This window comes from Nyctereutes procyonoides, unplaced genomic scaffold (assembly GCF_905146905.1).
Source record: "Nyctereutes procyonoides isolate TBG_1078 unplaced genomic scaffold, NYPRO_anot_genome, whole genome shotgun sequence".
NCBI lineage: Eukaryota > Metazoa > Chordata > Mammalia > Carnivora > Canidae > Nyctereutes > Nyctereutes procyonoides.
Window position 1 is genome coordinate 41,981,768 of NW_026575020.1, and position 22,988 is coordinate 42,004,755.

At 37.4% G+C, this 22,988-nt stretch overlaps 1 protein-coding gene and 1 non-coding gene across 5 annotated transcripts in view; both read left to right on the forward strand.

Moving 5' to 3' along the window:
- The window catches only part of RC3H2 (ring finger and CCCH-type domains 2), a 46,977-nt gene extending 24,458 nt beyond the window's left edge, over window positions 1–22,519 (forward strand). For 2 of the 4 annotated variants that reach the window (XM_055336784.1, XM_055336792.1), the window contains exons 7-21: window positions 328–460; window positions 575–693; window positions 1,930–2,042; window positions 9,058–9,366; window positions 13,373–13,587; window positions 14,585–15,018; window positions 15,612–15,782; window positions 18,042–18,188; window positions 18,837–19,050; window positions 19,490–19,574; window positions 19,845–19,926; window positions 20,039–20,173; window positions 20,834–20,941; window positions 21,039–21,187; window positions 21,819–22,519. In XM_055336784.1, the coding sequence (XP_055192759.1) occupies window positions 328–460; window positions 575–693; window positions 1,930–2,042; window positions 9,058–9,366; window positions 13,373–13,587; window positions 14,585–15,018; window positions 15,612–15,782; window positions 18,042–18,188; window positions 18,837–19,050; window positions 19,490–19,574; window positions 19,845–19,926; window positions 20,039–20,173; window positions 20,834–20,941; window positions 21,039–21,187; window positions 21,819–22,014 (2,610 nt within the window). In that variant the 3' untranslated portion in view covers window positions 22,015–22,519. The remainder of the gene's footprint in view (window positions 1–327; window positions 461–574; window positions 694–1,929; window positions 2,043–9,057; window positions 9,367–13,372; window positions 13,588–14,584; window positions 15,019–15,611; window positions 15,783–18,041; window positions 18,189–18,836; window positions 19,051–19,489; window positions 19,575–19,844; window positions 19,927–20,038; window positions 20,174–20,833; window positions 20,942–21,038; window positions 21,188–21,818) is intronic. The other 2 variants (XM_055336807.1, XM_055336799.1) reach the window with 2 other exon arrangements.
- On the forward strand, window positions 133–243 carry LOC129518397 (small nucleolar RNA SNORD90). Its single transcript, XR_008666187.1, has one exon. It is a non-coding gene; the product is annotated as a small nucleolar RNA SNORD90 (small nucleolar RNA).
- Window positions 22,520–22,988: the final 469 nt, after the last annotated feature.

The following is a 22,988-nucleotide window of genomic DNA, read 5'->3' on the forward strand; positions in this document are numbered from 1 at the left end:
TTATTTTTTTAATCTTCAAAATAAACTAATGGAGGCAACAGGGAAGCAAATGTAGGATAGTAGCATAAAAGCAGCCTGGCTTACAGAGTCTGTCTGTCTGGGTTCTGACCCCAGAGAACTAATACAGCTTATAAGTAAATTTTCTAAGTGTCTGATGATGAATTTCATAGGGCAGATTCTGAGGTGAAAATTGTATTCATCATTGATAGTCCTACTATGGAATCTGAAGACACTTGGAAACCTTTAGAATGTTGGCTAAATGAAGCATTTGAATATAGATGTGTCATAAGAACCAGAGTAAAAGCCATTCTGTTTTCTGTTTGTTAGCTGCAGTCTCCGGAATCATTTGCAAAGAGTGTCCAGGAATTGACAATTGTTTTGCAACGAACAGGTGACCCAGCTAACTTAAATAGACTGAGGCCTCATTTAGAACTTCTTGCAAACATAGACCCTAATCCAGGTATGTGGAAAAATACTCTGTTGCTTATAGTTTTTCTACCTTTGAGGTAGATAACACAAGAGAATTACTGCTAACAAATTCTTCCCCCATCTCCTTGATGGCTTATTTTATTAGATGCTGTTTCACCAACTTGGGAGCAGCTAGAAAATGCAATGGTAGCTGTTAAAACAGTGGTTCATGGCCTTGTGGACTTCATACAAAATTATAGTAGAAAAGGCCATGAGACACCTCAGGTAAGCATGTTCACTTCTGACCACTGTTACCTCTGACAGAGGTTCATCCTGAACAACTTGAACAAGCTTTTTTGGTTAATGGACTTCTTCCATGACTCTGCTCTTTTAGTTTTCTATTATCTGTTCTTTTGGGAGAAACTCAAGTTTTAGTATGCCTGATAAATAATTCATAGCACAGTAACCATTGGGAGAGTATTTTGAATATAGAGTTCACTGCACATGTTTTTGACCAAATATAGATCAGTGATTCCTTCCAGACATTTTGTCTAATTCTTTTCTCATGTAGGGAAATTGTCAGCTTTTTCTCCATTGCTCTCATACAAATGAATATCTGTTTGTAAATGTGTGGAGTTTGAATTTTTAAAATATTTGCAATGTACTTCAGAAAGCGTTGTCTAAGCTGTAATCTTTTATTCTAATAATGATTCCTATTTATTATGTCACTGTGAGCCAAGTTCCTATGTTCAGTGTTTTATTTATATAATTTCTAATCCTCACAGCCACCTGCAAGGTAATTGCTTTTTCCAAACTGAAGTTTAAAGAGGTTAAATAACAAATCTAAGGTCCTGGTGGCAATAAGTGACAGAACTGGGATCAGATTTACTCTGAAAGTGATCTTTCTGTTCTTCTGCCTTTATTCTGTTAGAAAACATTATGATATTCAAACATTGACAGATAAATGTTTCATCTTTGTTAAGGTCACAAAAATAATAATGACATCTTAAATTTTGATGCAGTTATGCCAGTTACAGGAGGTTTTTATATTTTGCCTCATTGTTATGTGAACTTAAACAGCTCCAAGCCTTATTTGTCAAGCTGACAAATAAGTTGGATTTATAAATTTTCTTTCAGGGGAAATTGTATTCTTTCTCTCCTGGGAAAGTTTAAGCGGACAAAGCTTATGGCTTTTTAAATGCTTTTTAAATCATTTGTTTTGGTATCATAATTTTAAGACAGCAGTGAATTGATGAGAAAATCTTTTAGTTTTGTGGGCATTGTGTTGCCTGACAAATAAATAGACAACATTTAAACCAGTTTCAGATAATCCTCAGAAGGAATATTTGAAACACCAGTTCAGAGTTACCGTGGGTAATGCCTAACGGGAAATGGTAGAATGGCAGTTGCTTCAGCACAAGAATTACTTCTCTAATGTGAAAAAGAACTAAAGGGTAAATCATAAAATTCTGAAATCTCAAGAGTCTTCACTTTTCCACGCACCAATTTTCTTTCTCATAGCCTCAGCCTAACAGCAAATACAAGACTAGCATGTGCCGAGACCTGCGTCAACAAGGAGGATGTCCCCGAGGAACAAACTGTACTTTTGCCCATTCTCAGGAAGAGCTTGAAAAGTAAGTTATGAGAATTCTTTTTCATATGGGTTTAATTTGGTGTCATTATGAAGTGTCCTCTATAGTCTCAAAGTTTGTGGTGATGAAGTTCACATTGTAGAGTTCTTTAGATTGCAAGATAATCTTTTCTTTTAAACTGTACCTTCTCACTTCTCAAAGCAAGATTAACATAATAATTGACTTAGAATCTTATTCAGAGGTCATATTTTAGACCATTGTATCTCTGGAATCCATGTTTTTGCTAAGCACTTGGGCAGAACAAAAACACTCCTCCATGCATTCTTATTTGCTCAGGTTCAGTTGAAGATAACAGCAAAGTCCCAGGTAAAAAAGTATAGCAGATAAAGGGTTTTTTTTGTTTTTTTTTATTTATGACTTTTGGTCTTTTTAACATTCTTTTCTCTGCATCTTCTTTTCTCTTTCTCTTGTCCTCTGGGTAATCCCTCTTGCACTGTCCATTTACCTCACACACAGAAATAAATGGATATAAACTAACTATATTACGTATTGTCTAAGTTTCCTTTTTTTATTTTTATTTTTTTAAGATTTTATTTATTTGAGAGAAAGCACACAAGTAGGGGAGGGGGCAAAAGGAGCAGGGGAGGGAGCTCAATTCAGGCCAGATCCCAGGACCCTGAGATCATGGTCTGTCCCAAAGGAAGACACTTAATGGACCGAGCCACTCAAGTGCCCCTCTTGTTTTTTTAACCAAAACATTCATCATTGAGATCTTGCCCAAAAACTGATTCCAACCTTTCTAGTATATAACTGGGTTGTGTATCAACTCTTAATGAACATCTCCCTTTTGTTTTTAGACACTTTAAACTCAAGTTGAGCTAGTTTTCTACTCCCTTCTTTCGTTCTGCTCTCCCCCAGTGTACCCTGTCCAGCGAGTTATACATGCCATGTTAAAGGCATCACCTCTGTCATCTTTCTTTCACCTGCTTGTCTTAGTCACCACATCATTTCAGCTTCCTGCCTGTATGTTTGTTTCTCAATTTTTCTTTCTAGTCTTACAGTCCAAGCTCTCATCCCCTTTTCCCAATCTGCCATTGTCCCCTAACTAGTCTTACAGCTATTGTTGCTCTGCAACAAACCCATTATTCCCCACAAAACAGGGAGAACTTTATACATTAGGCTCATTGCAGATCGTGCAAAACAATTTCTCATTACCCTGTGGATAAAGTTATAAAATCTAGATTGTGGGCCCTGCACCATCTACGTGCCTACATTTCTGATCTCATCTCACAGTGCTCCCAAATTGTATTCTATACGCAGGCCACGCTTACCTTCTGTCATTGCCTGGAACACACCATGCTCCTTCCCATCTTAGAGCTTCTACATCATGCTGTACCTTGGGACCTTGCCTTCGAGAGCATTTTTTTTTTCTAGCTTATCCTTTACTTTTTCAGGGGGGTCCTCCTAATATTACATACTAAACCAGGTTCCTCTTTGTCATACTTATCAAAATTATGATTAACCTATGGTAGATTTTAGTGGTTGGCAAAGTTTTATGTAAAGGTCCAGGTAGTAAATATTTTTCAGTTTGGTGGAACATATGGTGAACTCTGTCACAACCACTCAATTCTGCCATTGTAGCAGAAAAGCTACCAGAGTGCATAAAACAGGCATAGCTGTATACTTACAACAACTTTGGCCCACAAGAGGTAGCTTGCTGACCTCTGCCTTCCTGACTGGCTGCCTTATTGCAGTGTAAGCTCAATGGACTGTATCTTTCTTGTTGATTATGGTCTTCTCTCCTCATTTGTTAGCACTGGGCCCTGAGCTCTGCATCAGCCACAATGAGATAGAGGATAAGTGTGTGTGAGGTTTAAAAAAAAAAAGACTAGAAACTTGCTTCTCTTCTCTGTTTTTCCCCCAGCTGGAAGAGCCTAGAGAGGCTGCAGGAGTCCTCCCAACAAAAAGATGCTCTTTGCACCCAGTGTTAAGCAGCTCTGTATACAGGGGTTTACATCAGGGTGATTTTTGAGACTCTAGGAGATCTATTGAGCTTGCCCCCTAGCTGAAATAGAGTTTCTTAGCTAAAGTGAACTTTTTAGGGGACCTTGCTTGGGAAGGAGAAAGTCAGAGGAGAAACTGTGATTTCATTGCCATTCCACCCATAACTGGTGCCTCAGCTGACAGCCCGTTTCGCCTCTTCTGTCTTCAAGCTGCCTTTCTACTCTCCATCTCCAGTACCTACTTCAGAATTTTATTATGTCTTATCTGAGATTATAATAGTAATATAAAAATAATAATTATTGCCAAATTAATTGGTCACTTTTTATGTCTGGTACTATTTTTAGTGTTTCACATGTGTTTGTCTAATTTATCAATGTAGTAGTACTCTACTATCCTTTTATCTGGCATCTTATGTTCAACCTATTTCATTGTTACCAAGATTTTCTTTTGCCAGTAAACATCTAATCATATCCATCTTCTGCTTTACATTCTAAATTGGTTCCTCAGTATATCATAGGATGTGGTCCTAATCTAGGTTTCCAGCCTTACTCCATCTTTTGCAGTCTTTTTTTTTTTTTTAAGGTACACCTAGTTAATCACCATTTACTACATAAATTCTTTCATTCTTTCCCTTGCACATGTTGTTTCTCTATATCATATGCTTTTTTCTTCTCTATTTGGAGAGCTCCTATTCCTAATCCTACACAGATGTTAACTTACTTCTAAGGACTTCCCTAATGTCCCAGGCAGTGTTAGTTGCTTCCCTCACTGTGCTGGTGTTGTGCTTTATACTTGGTAACTTTATAACACCCAGTTCTCTTGTCATGTTGCAATTATTTATTTGCACGTGTGTATTTTTTCACTGGACTTCATTTATCCTATAGGTAACTCATCTTGATATTTTTTGCAGTTAGCAAGTATCTGATATGTAAAATCAGTATATTTATGTTGAAAGAGCATATAATCCACAATTCATATTTCCAGCCAGCTTCACATTCTCCGTTGCTGTTTGAAAAAAGAAGAAAAAATTAAGATGATACAAAGGATTAAAGAAGTGGAAGATGTCACTATCCTATTAGCTAAAAAATACACATTGCTACCTATCTCTGAGTTTTTGAGGGTAGAACCTTTGTCTTATTTCAAATAATACACCGGGAGCTCAGCAAACATTTGTCTTACTTAAATAAATTAATTTTACTCCGGCCTGCTTGCTCTACTATGCATCTCTCTAACCAAACTAAATGTAAATGCTAATCAATCTCTCCTAAAAATAAATATTTATATGAATATATCTTAGAATGTAGAATATTAGAATCCTGTTTCCAAGAGTTGCATTCTGGAGAGTATCAAAACCCTGGGATCAACCAGCTCAACAAATATTTATGAAAATGATTGTTAGGTGCTAGATACTATTTGAGGTGCTTCTAGTAGAGGAAGAGGAACTGTAAACATGTAAAACAATTTCAGTTACTGATAAAATACTTTAAGAAAGTCTGAGGTGGAAGCAGGTGTGGCATGCTTGGGAACTAGAAACAAGACCACTGTGTCTGGAAGATGGAGAATGAGAATGACAAAAGATAAGATTGGAGAAGTAGGCAAGGGCCAGATCATACTGGCCTTACGGACCATGGTGAGTAATGTGGAAGCCACTGTGGGTTTTATTCAAATACAACGATGAGATTTTTTTTTTTACTCTTTTATATATTTTATTTTTATTTATTTATTTTTTAAAGATTTTATTTATTTATTCATAGAGAGAGAGAGGCAGAGGGAGAAGCAGGCTCCATGCAGGGAGCCTGACGTGGGACTCGCTCCATCCCCGGTCTCCAGGATCACACCCCAGGCTCCAGGCGGCGCTAAACCGCTGTGCCACCGGGGCTGTCCTGTATATTTTATAAGTAAGCTCTACGCCCAACATGGGGCTTGAACTCAGGACCCTGAGCAGATCAAGAGTTGCATACTCTACCAACTGAGCCAGCCAGCCAACCGGCAACAATGAGAGTTTAATTCTGTCTTAGAAATGTAACTAGTGTCTGCATGGCTGGAGACTAGTTAAACTACTACAGTGGCTCAGGCACAAGATTGATACCTTGGTGTCCTAGGACTATAGTAGTGGAAATGATGAAAAGTGGTCAGATTTGGGATATATTTCAGAATTGAGGCTGATAGAGCTGATAGATTAAATATGCACTTTAAAAAAAAAAAAGAAGGGGGATCCCTGTATGGCTCAGCGGTTTAGCGCCTGCCTTTAGCCCAGGGCGTGATCCTGGAGTCCCCACACCGAGTCCCGCATCTGGCTCCTGGCACGGAGTCTGCTTCTTCCTCTGCCTGTCTCTCTCTCTCTCATATATAAATAAAAAAATCCTAAAAAAAAAATAGAAGAATCAGGAATGACTCCAAGGTTTGGGACCTGCATAACCAAGTAGTGTCTTTTACTGAGATGGAAAATGCTTTTGGGGTAGAAAAATCAGTAATTAATTCTCTTGGCCATATGAAGTTAGAGGCTTACTCTGCATTCATGCAGCAAATATTTATTGGATATCTAATCTATGTACCAGGCACTGTATGATGTGCTGAACATAGAGAGTGAGTAAAAAAGGCAAAAATCCTTGCTCTTGTGGGGCTTACATTGTAGCAGAAAAGATTAACATAAAGCAAATAAATAGAAAGCATAATATCTGATACTGATCCGTGCTATCGAAGAAAAATAGCACAAGGTATGGGGAAAGAGAACAATTGGGGAAGGGGAGATATTTTAGATAAGTGGTCTGGGAAGACATCTCAGAGGATATGACATATAAGGAGACACCCAGATGAAACAATGGTGCACTAGAACAACAGATCATTGCAGGAGTGAAGTCTTTGCAAAGGCAGATGATGGGCTTAGGACCTGTGGCTCAAGTGGAGAGATGAGGCCCTTGGTAGAACCCAAGTGGCAAGATTAGCCTGAGTTAGGAGCAGGAACTCTTCATCCTTTTTTTTTGGAGGAGAATGTAGTTACAGATGCAGGAAGGTTCCTGAAATTGGTGGTGAGAGAAGTAATTCTCTGATTTCATCTGTTTTCTCTGTGAAGTGGGAGGCAGTATTATCAGTGGTGGAGGAGCTGTGGAGGCGGAAAGGATATTCAAGATGGGAAAGTGAATTTAGTAGAGAATCATTATTGCTTGGCCCATTTTAAATAATTGATCATAATTTTGAAGGGAGTCTAGAGAGCATGATGGCATGGTTTTTCTCTACCAATGTTCAGCTGCCTGGTAGCAGGCACAGAATGAGAGAATAAGTGAAGAATCTGATGGTTTTTACCAGGTGAGTTCAACAGGGGGAGTGAGCCAAGGGAGCTGAAGGGGATTTGAAGCTGCATGAGACAGGGAGTGAGCACTTGAGGGAGCTCAAAGATGATTTTAAAAGAATAGGAAGTAATTGGCTTTTTTAAGCTTGAGGTCCAGATCCGTAAGTCCGAGTCTTTAGCTGCCTAGTTGCTAGGAGTCCAATATGTATCCCACTTTGTCATTTGTTTTACTTCCCTTATTTAAGGTTTTACTTCTTAGAACACTTCTCCTTAAAGGTATGCGCAATTGAAACTTTGTTTTTTGCCTGACAGAGTAATCTTAAGGATAGCTGAAATTTGTCCTTTGAGGATGGAAAGCAAGGAACAGCAGAGTGTTTTGTGCAAGAACCTTTGAGGTGAAGAATAAATAGGTTTCAGAGAGTGTGTTGAGGAAAGAGAAGGCTCCTTCATGCCACCAAATTGCCTTTCTAATATAGTGGTTTGCTGGTACCCTACTCCTCATCAGTGGCCCCCCAGAATCTCTGAGATGACATATGGAGACTGGCCATAACCTATTGTCACTGCATCCTCAGCCAGTCTACTCTGGGGACACCTGTCTTTTACTGACCTCCACATGCCTCTGTCGTGTGTGTGTCGGGGGCGGGGGGGGGGGGAGAAGTACAGCATTGTATAATGAGGCTGTTTATAGATACTGAGGGACGAAAAGGGACGCTGTTGTGAAGGCATTGCTCATCACTGCTATTTATATTTATCATATGTTTGTGTATAACAATAGCAGATTAATTTAGGCAAATATAATTATGACTTCAAATGTGTAGAATTGTCTGTTCATGTAACAGTTGATCAGTACTTGAAAGTATTAGAGGAAACATTGATCAGAACCACATTATACTGAAGTTTTTGAATTGTACAAATGGAAACCAATTTTCTTAAATGGACTCCCAAGATCAAATTGCCTTATATATTAGAGTGTTATATCTGACCACTATAAATAAAATCCTTAAATTAATATCAGAAAAGTCTTTAATCCAAATACTTTTTACTTTAGGCGTAAACTAATCTGAAAAATGGTAATACTAAATTTCCATATTTTGGTATACTGTTTAAGAATGAGTTTTGATTTCATAATTTTTAAAATTTATATAATGCTCTAACAATTTGGTAATAGAATTTTGTCAGCTCTTGCATATCTTTTCATTCTGCATTGCTAAATAAATTTGGTATGGTTATTTTCATTTTTATAAAGTGTACTTTATATTCCAGTTATATAAAACTTTCAAAAGGATCTCTTCCCATTCCCGCAAAAGGCGTCTTTGAGTACATGTGTATTTTGCTTGCTATATTAATTACATGCCTACCTGTGTGTCTGTGTGTGCCATATATATTTTATTTTTATATACAAATCTTACTTATTTGAGAGAGAGAAAGAGTGTGAGTGTGAGAGAGGGGCAAAAGGAGAGGGAGAAGCAGACTCCCTGCTAAGCAGGGAGCCTGAGAGGGGCTCCACCCCAGGACCCTGTGATCATGACCTGAACTGAAGGCAGATGCTTAACTGACTGAGCCACCCAGATAGCCCTGGCATATTTATTTTCTGTGGCACCTGTCACAGCAGGTTTTAATATAGACTGTAATTGATATTTAGCTGAAGAAACTTTTCTTCATAGCTGTTTCCACTTATTTAAATCTTTTCCCATTGTCTTTTTTTCCCCCTTCAGGGTAAATTTAGTGAAGTATTCACCGATATGTTGATTGTTTTTGAAACAGGTATCGATTAAGGAACAAAAAGATCAATGCAACTGTAAGAACATTTCCTCTTCTAAATAAAGTTGGTGTAAACAACACTGTCACAACCACAGCCGGAAATGTCATTTCTGTCATAGGAAGTACTGAAACAACGGGGAAAATTGTTCCAAGTACAAACGGAATTTCAAATGCAGAAAACAATGTTTCCCAGCTAATCCCACGTAGTACTGACAGTACGTTAAGAGCTCTGGAGACTGTGAAGAAAGTGGGGAAAGTTGGCACTAATGGTCAGAATGCTACTGGGCCTTCTGCAGAGTCTGTCACTGAAAAGTAAGTATTACATAAAAATTGTTGTGAGTTTTTTAAAAATGCCTGAATATTTTTATTTATCCTAAGGAAGAAGAGTTAGTCAGAATTTTTATGCAGAATGCTTCACATAGTAGAAAAAGCCTTAAATACCAAAAAATTTGACTTGTAGTCCTGGCTGTGCAGTTAAATATAGCTCTATGATCTTAGAAAGTCACTTTAGCTGTGGGTTTTATTTTCCTTGACTATAAACTGAAGAGGTGTACCAGAATTGTTTCTTGTTTTTTTTTTCCCCCCGCACACTTACTTCTTGGAACTTTAGGATTGAGTCCATAGAAGTGCCAGAAAGAAACTAAATAGAAACCTAAGCAAGGTGAGATGCTGAGCCTCCAGCCTCTGCTTCAGTCTGAACAATTCCTCTTTGTACTCTAATGATATGTGGTAGTTAAGAGAGGACTCTTGGGAGCTGAACTCTTTGGGTTCAAATTCAGATTCACTGTTTTCTAAGCTGTTTGATCTTAGGCCAGTTAATCTGTCTTCCTCAGTGTACTCATCCATAAAATTGGTAGAATGATAGCAACTACTACATATGTTGGTTGTGCGGATTTGTGAATTATAAGTGCAGTGTGTTTTGAACAGTGCCTTTCAAATAGCACTCAGTAAATACCTATTGTTGTTATTATTACCAATATTGTTGGGTTTCAGCATAAGAAAGGGGTTTGGTACTTTAAGAAAAACTTTTACAACTTTCTGACAATTGGAAGGGTTACTTCCACCTCTAAAATCTCATGCTTTGGTTTTGTTTTAGGGTCTTATAATCTGAGTTTTAACGTATTCAGATTTTGTTGCCCCTAAATAATCTGTCAGTCTGCCTTCTGGGAAATTATATGTAACAAAATATGTAATATAGGTAATTATATGGAATATTAAAGAAACCAGCCTATTAGAATTTACAGTTCTGTTAGGGACTGGTTAAAATAAGATTAGACAGATAGGTTGGCACCAGATTGAGACCTTGTGTCATATATATGTTTAGAAAATGAGCTTTTGAGGGGTTTTGGCAAAATAATGTGGAACTGTTTTATGACCATACAATGGAATGTATTCAGTCTTAAAAAAGGAGTGAAGTACTAGTATATACTACAATATGGATGAACCTTAAAAACTATGTTAAGTGAAACAAGCTAGATACAAAAGCCCATATAAGATAGAATGTCATTTATGTCCGTGTCCAGAATAGGCAAATCCATAGAGATGGAAAGTTGGTGAGTGGTTGCTGGGGGCTGCGGAGTGAATGCTATAGAGATTTCTCTCAGGGCCGATGAAGATGTCTAAGGATTTTTTTTTAAAAGATTTTATATTTATTCATGAGATGGAGGGTGGGGCATAGACACAGGCAGAGGGAGAAGCAGGCTCCATGCAGGGAGCCCAACTTGGGACTCGATCCTTGGCCTCCAGGATCACACTCCAGGCCAAAGGCGGCGCTAAACCGCTGAGCCACCAGGGCTGCCCGGTCTCAGGATTAGATAGTGATGATAGTTCTTGTATAGCCCTGGAAATATACCAGAAATCACTGAATTGTACACCTTCAGTAGGTATATTTATATCTCAGTTTTTTTAAATGAAAACTTAAAAAAATAATCTAAATAAATCATTTATTCAAAAATTATGGATCTTCTAACAGCCAATTGGTGGAAATGTAACAAAAATGAACTAGATAATACTACTCCCTGCTTCTGAGGATCTTACAGTATGGTTTGGGAGGCAGACATAAAGAGATACCATATACTGTATTCTGAGAGGTACTGTAATGGAGTTGTGTTCCAAGTATTATTAGAACACAGAAAAAGAATACATTCTGCAGGGAGTTATTGCGGGAGGCTTCTTAGAGATAAGGTGAGCTCAGGAACACCTGAGCTAGTTCCAAAAATATGGATAGGAAGGACTCCTCAGTACAGTAAGCAGCACAGGCAAAATCACATAGACAGGAGGGGCATGCTGCGGGAGAGCCTAGAGTCCTAAAAATCCTGTAGGCTACAGGTGTAGGAATCTAGCTCTGTGACTGGAATTTGACTAGTGGCTAGCATTTTCCTTATGTCTCATTTTTACAGATAGCTTGCATGATCTAATGAGGCTGTGAATCTTGTCATGGATTTTGATACCTTTTTGCTGACAAGTCTAAAAATTTGCCTTTTCTCAAAGTACTTATCCAAATTTTATAGTATATAACATTTTGATATGGAAAGACCAGATAACCTATATAAAGCACGATTTATAGTGCCTGGAATGTGCTCGGTAATTGCTCAGTAAGAGTTAGTACATTACTGTTATAAGGAAATCCTAATCATTTTCCTTGATGCCTTTATTTAATTGCAAAGAATAAGCATAGTCCTAAAATATCTTTAAACTGTAAGTCAGTAAATTTGTATCTACTATTGTTACCCACAGTTCTTTAGTTATTTCCATTTTACACATAGGAGTAAACATCTGCTAGACTAATCTGCTGTGCTAGGCTTAAAAGCAAGCCATACTCCTTATTTATATTCTAGCTTTAAAAGGGCTTCTCTAGTTTGAGAAAAACTCTCTAATCTACTTGGGATGCAACATACTGAGTTCCGCATCATTAACTTGTTTATTTTCTGTAGCCACCATATATCTAAGGTCTGCTAATGTTGTACTTCTTAATAGGACATAAGAAAGCCATGATGAGATCCTCTAACACTGATTGCTTGATGACTCAACAAAGAAAATCCTTTGTTTAAAAAAAATAATAAAAAGTTTGTGTATTTTGCACCAATTTAATAAGTAACTATAATTGGCATTTTGCCATTAGTTATTAATTATCTACTGTGTGGCAGGAACTATTTCATTTATTCAACAGATATTTACTGAGTGACTACTGTGTGCCAGGAATTCTAAATACAACAGTTACCAAAACTCTGGAGAGACAGCAGTTAACAAAATGGACAAAAAATGGTACCTGGCTGGCTCAGCTGGTTAGGCGTCCAACTTTTGATTTTTGACTCCGGTCTCAATCTCAGGATTGTGAGATGGAGCCTCATACATTCTCTTGGCTGCGTTTGGAGCCTGCTTAAGATTATCTCTCTTCTTCCTTTGCCCCTCATCCCCAAAGGAAAAAAATGACCTTTCTTCAAGGAGTTTACATTTCAGTCCATGTATCTCTTAATAGAACAACCCTTCTTTTACATGTTCATCTTCTTTGTCCCAAAGAATTCTGGTGGACTACAGTTGGCCCTTGAAAACACAGGGGTTGAGGGCATCCAACCCCTGTGCAGTCTGAAGTCTGAGTGTAAGTTTTGACTCCCCAAAAACATAACTATTAATAGCCTACTGTTGACCAGAAGCCTTACCAATACCATATTGTTAGCACAGATTTTGTAGATTATATGTACTATATTACTGTATTCTTGCCATAAAGTTAGAGAAAAGAAAATGTCATTAAGATAACATAAGGAGGGGCTGGCTCAGTTGGTAAAACATGCAAGTCTTGATCTCAGGGTCATGAGTTTGAGCCTCACATTGAGGGTTTACTTTAAAAAAATAACTAAAAAGTATTTTTTAAAAAGAAAGCATAAAATACATTCATTTATAGTATTGTATTCATTGAAAAAATCTGCATATAAGTGGATCTGTACAGTTCAAACTGGCATTGTTCAAGGGTTAGCTATATATTTCTGTTGAGAACTTCTTGAACAATAATTTTTCTAAAAATTTTCTCTAGGAAAAAAATCTTTGTTTAAAGAATGAGTAAAAAGGGATTGGAGGGTTACATTGGTACCTGGGATTTGTTTGCATTTCTTTTTGCCTTCACTAGAATATGAGATCTGTTACTATGATTCTATGACTTAGCAGTGGAAAGTTGGCAGTGAAATTCATTGCCTTATTTGTCACTATGGAAGTTTCTCCTATTAGTGGTTTCACTGTATAATTTTATGAAAAATTCCTACTGAGGAAGAAAACAGTTACAGACAGTGATTTATTCTTTGTTCTTGATAAATTATCTCTCCAGTAAAATTGGCTCTCCACCCAAGACTCCTGTAAGTAATGTAGTGGCTACCTCAGCTGGGCCTTCTAATGTTGGAACAGAGCTGAATTCTGTGCCTCCAAAATCCAGCCCATTTATAACTAGAGTACCAGTATATCCTCAGCATTCTGAAAATATTCAGTATTTTCAAGATCCAAGGACTCAGATACCCTTTGAAGTTCCACAGTACCCACAGACAGGTAAGTAATTTTAGACAATTCTAAGAAAAAAAAGAAACTGTAATATAACATTTCTTATCCTTAGATAAGTGAATCCCTTATCTAGAGTATCTACATTAAGAAATTTTTTTAAAAGATTTTATTTCTTTATTTTGAGAGAGAGAGAAATGAGAGAGAGAATGGGAGAAGCAGACTCAACACTGAGCAGGGAACCCAGAGTGGGGCTCCATCCCAGGACTTTCGGATTATGACCTGAGCCAAAGAAGACACTTACCTAACCGAGCCACCCAGGTGCCCCTCTACGTTAAATTAATTGGGGGCACCTGGGTGCCTCAGTCGGTTAAGTGTCCAGCTTTCGATCTCAGCTCAGGTCTGGATCTCAGGGTCATGAGTTCAAGTCCTGCATTGGGCTCCATGCTGGATATGGAGCCTACTAAAAAAAATAGAAAGAAAGAAAAAGAAGAAAAAAAAATTAATCCTTTGGATTAAGCTTTCTTTCTGCCCTAAAAATCTATTCTACATGCCAGTAGTTTTAAGATTCTCCTTCCTACGCATCAAATATGGGGTCCATGGATGAACTTCAGGGAATTTTGTCTATCCCTTGAAATAATTTGCAGAATATTTGGTTTATATATGCTTCTGTATAATTTTGGCAAGAATGTACAATTAATATAGATTCTGAAAGGTCTTTAACCTCTGCTTCTCAAAAGTTATGAGTTGGTAATGTAGCTAATTACTTAATCCAAAACCTGTGGCAATAGATGCCCTAGAAGGAAATTTGCCAGCCATCTGTTAATAGTTCTGTCTTGTGTTTTTGAGAAACAGTTTAACAAAATAGTGAACTTTAATGATTTTCATAGAGTAGGATTCTGAAAGTAATTTATTTCTATAGCAAGAGTAATTAAAGTTCAAAGCTTACTTTCTTTTCCCACATTAAAGGCTACTTTAGACTTAAACCTTTATAAGATGTTGGATTTTGCTGGGATTACATTAAATATTCCTCTTTCTAATTTTCAAGGATACTACCCACCACCTCCAACGGTACCAGCTGGTGTGGCTCCCTGTGTTCCTCGCTTTGTGAGGTCCAATAATGTTCCAGAGTCCTCCCTCCCACCTGCTTCTATGCCATATGCTGATCATTACAGTACATTTTCCCCTCGAGATCGAATGAATTCTTCTCCTTACCAACCTCCTCCTCCGCAGCCGTATGGACCAGTTCCTCCAGTACCTTCTGGAATGTATGCTCCTGTGTACGACAGCAGGCGCATCTGGCGCCCACCTATGTACCAACGAGATGACATTATTAGAAGCAATTCTTTACCTCCAATGGATGTGATGCACTCGTCTGTTTATCAGACGTCTTTGCGGGAAAGATATAACTCATTAGATGGGTATTATTCAGTGGCTTGTCAGCCACCAAGTGAGCCAAGGACAAGTGTGCCTTTACCAAGGGTAAGTAATGGTGGAAATAGGAGAGTGCTACAGTAGTATAGTGGGTAAGAGCCTGCTGTCAAACTTGTCGTACCACCCAGGTATAGGTTTCTGGCTCCTCCACTTATGAATTGTGTGACTTACAGAAGTTACTTGACTTCTCTGTGTCAGGTTTTTCATGTTTAATGGCAGTAATTAGTAGTACCTACCTCATAAGGCTGTTGTGAGGATTAAATTAGAAAAACAAAGCCTTTAGAACTGGACCTGATACATATTAATGCTCAATAAATGTTAATGCTTGGATAGGAAACTGATGGGAAAGTAAAAAGAAATCTCCAAAATACAAAGACAGGGCCTATTTTCAGTATTCCATGTATATAGAAATGACTTCCCTAAACCAGAAAACTGAGTGCTCAGATACTACTTTTAACATCGCTGGATGAAATATTAACCCTTCCATTTAAATGCGTGGAGAACAGGCTAAGGTGACTTCTTTACTGTATTTTTTTTTTGTCCCCACAATGATGAACTGTTTACATTATTTCCACAGAGCATAGTTAAATTTATTTACTGCTCCCTAGATGATTAAGATTGTTTCTTTTATCCCCCCTTAGGAACCTTGTGGTCATTTGAAGACCAGTTGCGAGGAGCAGATAAGAAGAAAGCCAGAGCAGTGGGCACAGTACCACACTCAGAAAACACCTCTTGTCTCTTCAACTCTTCCTGTGGCAACACAGTCGCCAACACCACCTTCTCCTCTATTCAGTGTAGACTTTCGCACTGATGTAAGAAAGGTCTTAATCACTTGATGTTGCAAGGACAGGTCAGACACCTGACCTCAGAACACTCCTTCAAACCAGGCTTAGCTATGTGGGCTGTTTTGCAGTGATTTGGTATACAGTCGAGTCTGCTTTGTTCTTTGAACACTTGAGCATGTAATGAGCACTACAGTTAGGCATTGTGAGACTCTGAAGACCATGAAGTCAGTCTTTTTCCCACCAAGAATTGAAAATCTTTCCAGCAGTGTAGTTCTCATTGTTTTTTTGATTTTAATTAATCAGATTTATATCTACCATTTATTGAGCACCTACTTGTGCCAGGCACTGTACTAAGTATTTACATAATGTTATTTTATTTAATTCTCACAAAAATCTTAGGGGGCAGGTAATAAGTCTGTATTTTTTTTAGGAATCCTACTCAGAGAAATTAAGTAATTTGCCCAAGAAGTAAATTCAGCCTGTAAGTAACTGAGATTTGAATCTTGGTCTAGCAGAGGCATCTCTTCCCTACTTTTTACAAGTGGTGCAGAAATGCCTACTGTTTTATTTGTGCAGTTTTACATCACTGTTAATGGTTGTTCTTGTTACAAAACAAGTTTTTTACCAGGATCATTTCAGGGTGCCCTTTTTCAGTATTTTTATATGTTGAACAAAACATTATTATTTTTTAAATACCTCTAACTTGGCTTATTTTCTATTCCTACAGGCTCTAATAGGAAAAAAAACTTTTTAAAATCTTGTAATGAAAAATTTAAAACACATACAAAAGTAGACCCGGTAGTATAATAAACCCCCTGTACCCTCATCCCCAATTATCTACTTAGTCAGTCTTGTTTCATTTGTACCCTCTCTTCCCTCTGGATTAATTTGAAGTAATCCTAGACATCATATTTTTTTATCCATAAATATTTCAATAAACCATTGAATTTTTTAACTAAATCCAAATTTCTCATCAAACTTAGACTTCTTTAGGGCTCCTGGGTGGCTTGGTTGGTTAAATGGTGGCTTTTGGCTCAGATCATGATGTCAGGGTCCTGGGGTCAATCCTCTCTTTGGGCTCCCTGCTCAGTGGGGAGTCAGCTTCTCCCTCTGTCCTTCCCCCTACTCATTCTCTCAACTAAATTAAAAAAAAAATTTTTTTTAACTTAGACTTCTTCAAAGCAGCTAAATATCTTAACAATAGAGTAATAGAGTTGCCGCTTGCTTGATACAAAGATGCATTTACTTTTTTTTTTCATTCTGTGCTTTAAGAAATTAGTATTTCCCTGGGGAACCTGGTTGGCTCAGTGCATAGAGCATACAACTCTTGATCTTGGAGTTATGAGTTCAAGCCCCACATTGGGTATAGAGATTACTTTAAAAAAAAAAATTTTTTTTTTCGTGACACTCAGTTCTGCCATTTGCTAGTAATATGACTTTGGTTAAGTAATTTAATCTTTTTGATCTTGGCTTTCTATATCTGTACAATCATTAAACTAGATTTAATGATTATTAAACTTTAATATTCTGATCCAGTAATAATTTTCACAGTCCCTTTAAAATTTGTCCAATTTTTTTCTTCTAGTTCAAGAGAGCTGCTTTTGAGTTCTTTTTTTTTTTTTAATTTAATCCTACATGGTTTATCAGTTATACTCCCATGTTTACATGTTGGTATTTTTTCAGGAGAATTATAAACCTCAGTACCGACTGTGGTGTCTGTATGTGTTTTTTTTTTTTTTTATTATTTTTTTGGAGTACCTCATTCATGTTAGAGGCATGCTGTAAGTATTTATTGATTGGTTTTGATAGTATCAGGTTTCTTATGAGTACTTGAAAGGACAAAAAGAAATCATTCTATTTTCTAGGGATCCCTGGGTGGCGCAGCGGTTTAGCGCCTGCCTTTGGCCCAGGGCGGGATCCTGGAGACCCGGGATCGAATCCCATGTCGGGCTCCTGGTGCATGGAGCCTGCTTCTCCCTCTGCCTGTGTCTCTGCCTCTCTCTCTCTGTGACTATCATAAAAAAATAAATAAATAAATTTTCTATTAATAATGTAAACCCAAATAGTAATGTAAACCCAAAAAATACTTATGACAATTTTTTTTATTAATTACTGAAGATTTAGTTGTTCTCTATGAAGTCCTGTATATTCTAATACTTTGTATTAGTTACAGATTTAGTTCTCTATGAAGTCCTGTATATTCTAATACTTTGTATTAGTTACAAATTTGTAAGTTTAAGATTTGTACTAATTGGCTTTGCTATTTTTTTGTTTTGTTTTTATCAGTTCTCTGAGAGTGTGAGTGGTACAAAATTTGAAGAAGATCATCTTTCTCATTATTCTCCCTGGTCTTGTGGCACCATAGGCTCTTGTATAAATGCCATCGATTCAGAGCCCAGAGATGTAATTGCTAATTCAAATGCTGTATTAATGGTATGATTTAGGGGGGTAGGGGGATATCATGCATATTGACTCAAGTTTTAGAGTGATTCAATGCTTTCATTTTCACACTGTTGCTATATAAGTCCTCTGTAAGGCAGCAGAGTTGTATTTAAGTAAGTTTGAAATAAATTGCATTTGATGTTTAAATTATTTGAGCATAGAGTGAAATAAGTCAATTGGAAAAGGACAAACATATGGTCTCATTCATTTGAGGAATATAAAAATTAGTGAAAGGGAATAAAGGGAAAGGAGAGAAAATGAGTGAACATATCAGTGAGGGTGACAAAACATGAGAGACACCTAACTCTGGGAAACAAGGGGTAGTGGAAGGGGAAGTGGGCAGGGGGTTGGGGTGACTGGGTGATGGGCACTGAGGGGGCACTTGGCAGGATGAGCACTGGTTGTTATGCTATATGTTGGCAAATTGAACTCCAATAAAAAAAAATTTAAATTATTTGAGCATAGTTCAGTAGTTTAAAATAGATGTTGGATTAGGTGTTGGGTTACCGTTGAGATCTATAGATAGAGTTAAATTTATCAGAAAACTTAATTACATGTCTTTTGAAAGCATCTATCTGTATATTACTAGCTGAGGTAATAGCTGACAATCCCTTTATTGATTTTCTTTGGTTTATGCAGGACCTGGACAGTGGAGATGTTAAGAGAAGAGTGCATTTATTTGAAACTCAGAGAAGGACAAAAGAAGAAGACCCAATAATTCCATTTAGTGATGGACCTATCATCTCAAAATGGGGTGCAATTTCCAGATCTTCACGTACAGGTTACCATACCACGGATCCTGTCCAGGCCACTGCTTCCCAAGGAAGTGCCACTAAGCCTATCAGTGTATCAGGTAATTCTGCTTACTAATACCTCATCTGATATGTCCTACCACTGTCTGCTTTTTTTTTTTTTTTTTTTTAAGATTTTATTTATTGATTCACAAGAGACGCACAGGGCAGAGATATCGGCAGAGGGATAAGCAGACTCCCCATGGGGAGCCCGATGCGGAACTTAATCCCAAGACCCTGGGATCATGCCCTGAGCCAAATGCAGACCCTCAACTGCTGAGCCACCCAGGCATCCCTAACACTGTGCTTTTTAATCCTCATTTTGTGAAGTACAGAATATTTACCTCCATTTAACAATCACAGGAAGCTCCGAATTAAATGGCTTAGCTAGGAGAGCATGGCTGATTGGATAAAGATAGGGTCTTTTCTTAAAAGTATATGTTCACATTTATATACTGATTTTTCACTTTTCTGATCATTATTTTTTCTGCACGTCTGTAGATTATGTTCCTTATGTCAATGCTGTTGATTCAAGGTGGAGTGCATATGGTAACGAGGCCACATCATCAGCACACTATATTGAACGGTAATGTTACTCTTAATTCTCTTGGATACTCTATTCTCAGACTTGTATGTATCCTCAGAGTATAGATCCTACCCCCCTGTTATTTGTGAAGTATGTTTTGATGATTTTAGCTATATAACAGATTTCTGAAAAAAAAAATTACCTTTGGAACGATGACTGAAATTTACAGGGTTGATCCATTACAGAAAACATGTATGGTGTGTGGCCATTAATGCTTCAGTTACTTCATCAATTTCACTTTTATAACTGTAAACCTGTTTCTCTTTAAAGGGACAGATTCATTGTTACCGATATATCTGGTCATCGAAAGCATTCCAGTACTGGAGACCTTTTGAGCATTGAACTTCAGCAGGTAGACTCTGTTGCTCAGCTTTGAAAGCTTACAAAATAAAATGGCAGTTGAAGCTGTGGTTGGAAGCTAACTTTCGTTTTGTTTTGTTTTTTTTTTTTCCTTTTTCCTATAGGCCAAGAGTAACTCATTGCTTCTTCAAAGGGAGGCCAATGCTCTGGCCATGCAGCAGAAGTGGAATTCCCTGGATGAAGGCCGTCACCTTTCCTTAAATCTTCTAAGCAAAGAAATTGAACTGAGAAATGGAGAGGTAAAGAAACAACCTCCCAGCTTCATGCTTAATGCATTTGATGTTTGCGATTATGTTGGTTTATGCCACTACTTAGTGCATGTAAGTGTGCCTTTTTCTAGTGGATGATTGCTTTTAAAACTTAGGATAGAGGGCAGCCCTGATGGCCCAGCAGTTTGGCCTCGCCTTTGGCCTGGGGTATGGTCCTAGAGACCCGGGATCGAGTCCTGCATTGGGCTCCCTGCATGGAGCCTGCTTATCCCTCTGCCCCTGTCTTTGCCTCTCTCTGTTTCTCTGTGTCTGTCATGAATAAATAAATAAAAATAAAGAAAATTAAAAAAAATTAAAACCTCAGGATAGAAATAACATTGTAGTACCAGATTTCTTATATAATTATTTCAATCTTTGGGCTTCCCGGTTTCATCTAAAAGGGAAGCCCCAGGGATCCCTGGGTGGCGCAGCGGTTTGGTACCTGCCTTTGGCCCACGGCGCGATCATGGAGACCCGGGATCGAATCCCACGTCGGGCTCCCGGTGCATGGAGCCTGCTTCTCCCTCTGCCTGTGTCTCTGCCTGTCTCTCTCTCTCTGTGACTATCATTAAAAAAATAAAAAATAAAAAAAAAAATAAAAGGGAAGCCCCAGCTTCCACAGGTATAAATTAGCATTTTTCTTAATTACAGAGTGATTACACAGAAGATGCAAGCGATACTAAGCCTGATAGGGATATTGAGTTAGAGCTTTCAGCACTTGATACTGATGAACCTGATGGACAAGGGGAACAAATTGAAGTAAGTACCACAATTAGATATTTAGGAGGCTTTCTTCCATTGGAAATTAAAGTATAAAATACTTTCATAGTGAAAGATCAACATTTTATTTTCGTAGGAGATCCTGGACATACAGCTTGGTATCAGTTCTCAAAATGATCAGTTGCTGAATGGAACAGCAGTGGAAAATGGGCACCCAGTCCAGCAGCACCAAAAGGAGCCGCTGGAGCAGAAGAGACAGAGTTTAGGTGAAGACCATGTGATTCTGTGAGTGTTAGACAGATAATTCCTAACCAGTGGACATAGGCTGTGAATATTTAAAGAGAAATAGATGCAGTGTTCAGTGCGTTTTTGGCTTTATTCTGTGAGGGGAAGACCCTGTGTAATAGGACAATGATTAGGTCAGTCTGGATTTGTAGGAGAGAAGAGGGAAATTTGAACGAACAGAGTAGCCCATTTAAGTTGCCTGAAACTTGCTTTTTGTTGGGATAAAAGTTTGTCCTCATGCTCCAGCATCAAGTTATACTTCCTCAGTCTGGTAGGCTGACTTCTAGATGGCACAATGGAGAATTAAGACGAGATGTAGGGTTTCCCTTTTTAAAAATCATATTAAGGTATTCTTGGATTTAATATTGCCATTTTATATAATTACTGTCAAAAATATCGGTTAGGCTTGAACTTGATAATTTGTTGGCCTTAATCAATATTTTAATTTTTTAAATATTTTTGGAAAATGGGACTTTTTTTTAGTGAACGCTGATACTTTTTAGTGATAAAGACGTCTTTGTGAGGGGCTCTTCAGGTTTGTTACGACTTGTATTAATTAAGCGTGTATGGTTATTCTTTAAAGTTTTCACTTAAAGCTAATTTGTTTTCAACGTCATTTATTTTCTCCCAGGGAGGAGCAAAAAACAATTCTGCCGGTAACTTCTTGCTTTAGCCAGCCACTCCCAGTGTCCATTGGCAATGCAAGTTGTCTCCCCATCACCACATCCGTCAGTGTTGGCAACCTCATTCTGAAAACTCATGTTATGTCTGAAGATAAAAACGACTTTTTAAAACCTGTTGCAAATGGGAAGATGGTTAACAGCTGAAAGGAGGTTCATCCTTCAAATTTGTGACCATACCATGGAAGCATTTACACTAGCTTTTTATATATATAATATATATTATATAATGTATATTTTTTTTAAAAAAGATATTACTGGGGGCATCCATTTCCTGTGGACTCTTTGATACTTCAAGCCCTCTTGCATTAGCATTATGAAAAAAAAGAAAATTTACTTTACTAGGGTAACACGTTCACTTTCCAGAGGTGATTGGAATTTGGACATTTAACTTAAGCTTCAAGCAGCTTTTTATGAGTTTGTAGCAATCCGGTGCAGTAACTGAGCCATTTCCTATTTTAAATGGCTTCTATAGAAAATTAACAACTCAGTTATTAAACTAGCAGGATCCTACAATGATACATCTAGTGAAAGTAGACTTTAATTAACTTATTTATTTCTATTTTTATGTTTTGCTGAGAGAAATTTCCATCTCATTCCAGCTGCTTTATTTATCTTTTTCATGGGACTTTGCATGAATTTTTTAAAATTTTTCTTTCTTTTCCCTTTTTTTCTTTTTTTTTTCCTTTTTCTTTCTTTCTTTTTTTTTTTTTTTTTTTTTTTTTTTTTTACTTTGAAGAGTGGAGTTAGACGTTCTTACCATAGAATTTTACAGGGTTATATACTAGCTTTCTTTACTGCATTATATGTAGGAGTGTGGTGCAGTGCTTTTATCTGTAGCATTGAAATTTTTTTAGTTTTCCATTTTTCAAGAATAGTTTCTGCTTTGTTAATATTTATACACAGGCTACTTGTTGAAGTAAGTAATTAAATATATAACCAAGTGCCTAAGTCTTTCAGCTGATGTACTAGATATTAAATTCTCCTAAGTTATGCAGAATCGTTTTTAAAATTTTGATAAATTATGCACTAATGTAATGGCAGTTTTTTAAAATGCAGATTTAAGCCTGTACGTTATTGAATCTGATGACTTGGCAAAAGAATCAGGTGCTTTCAGCTTT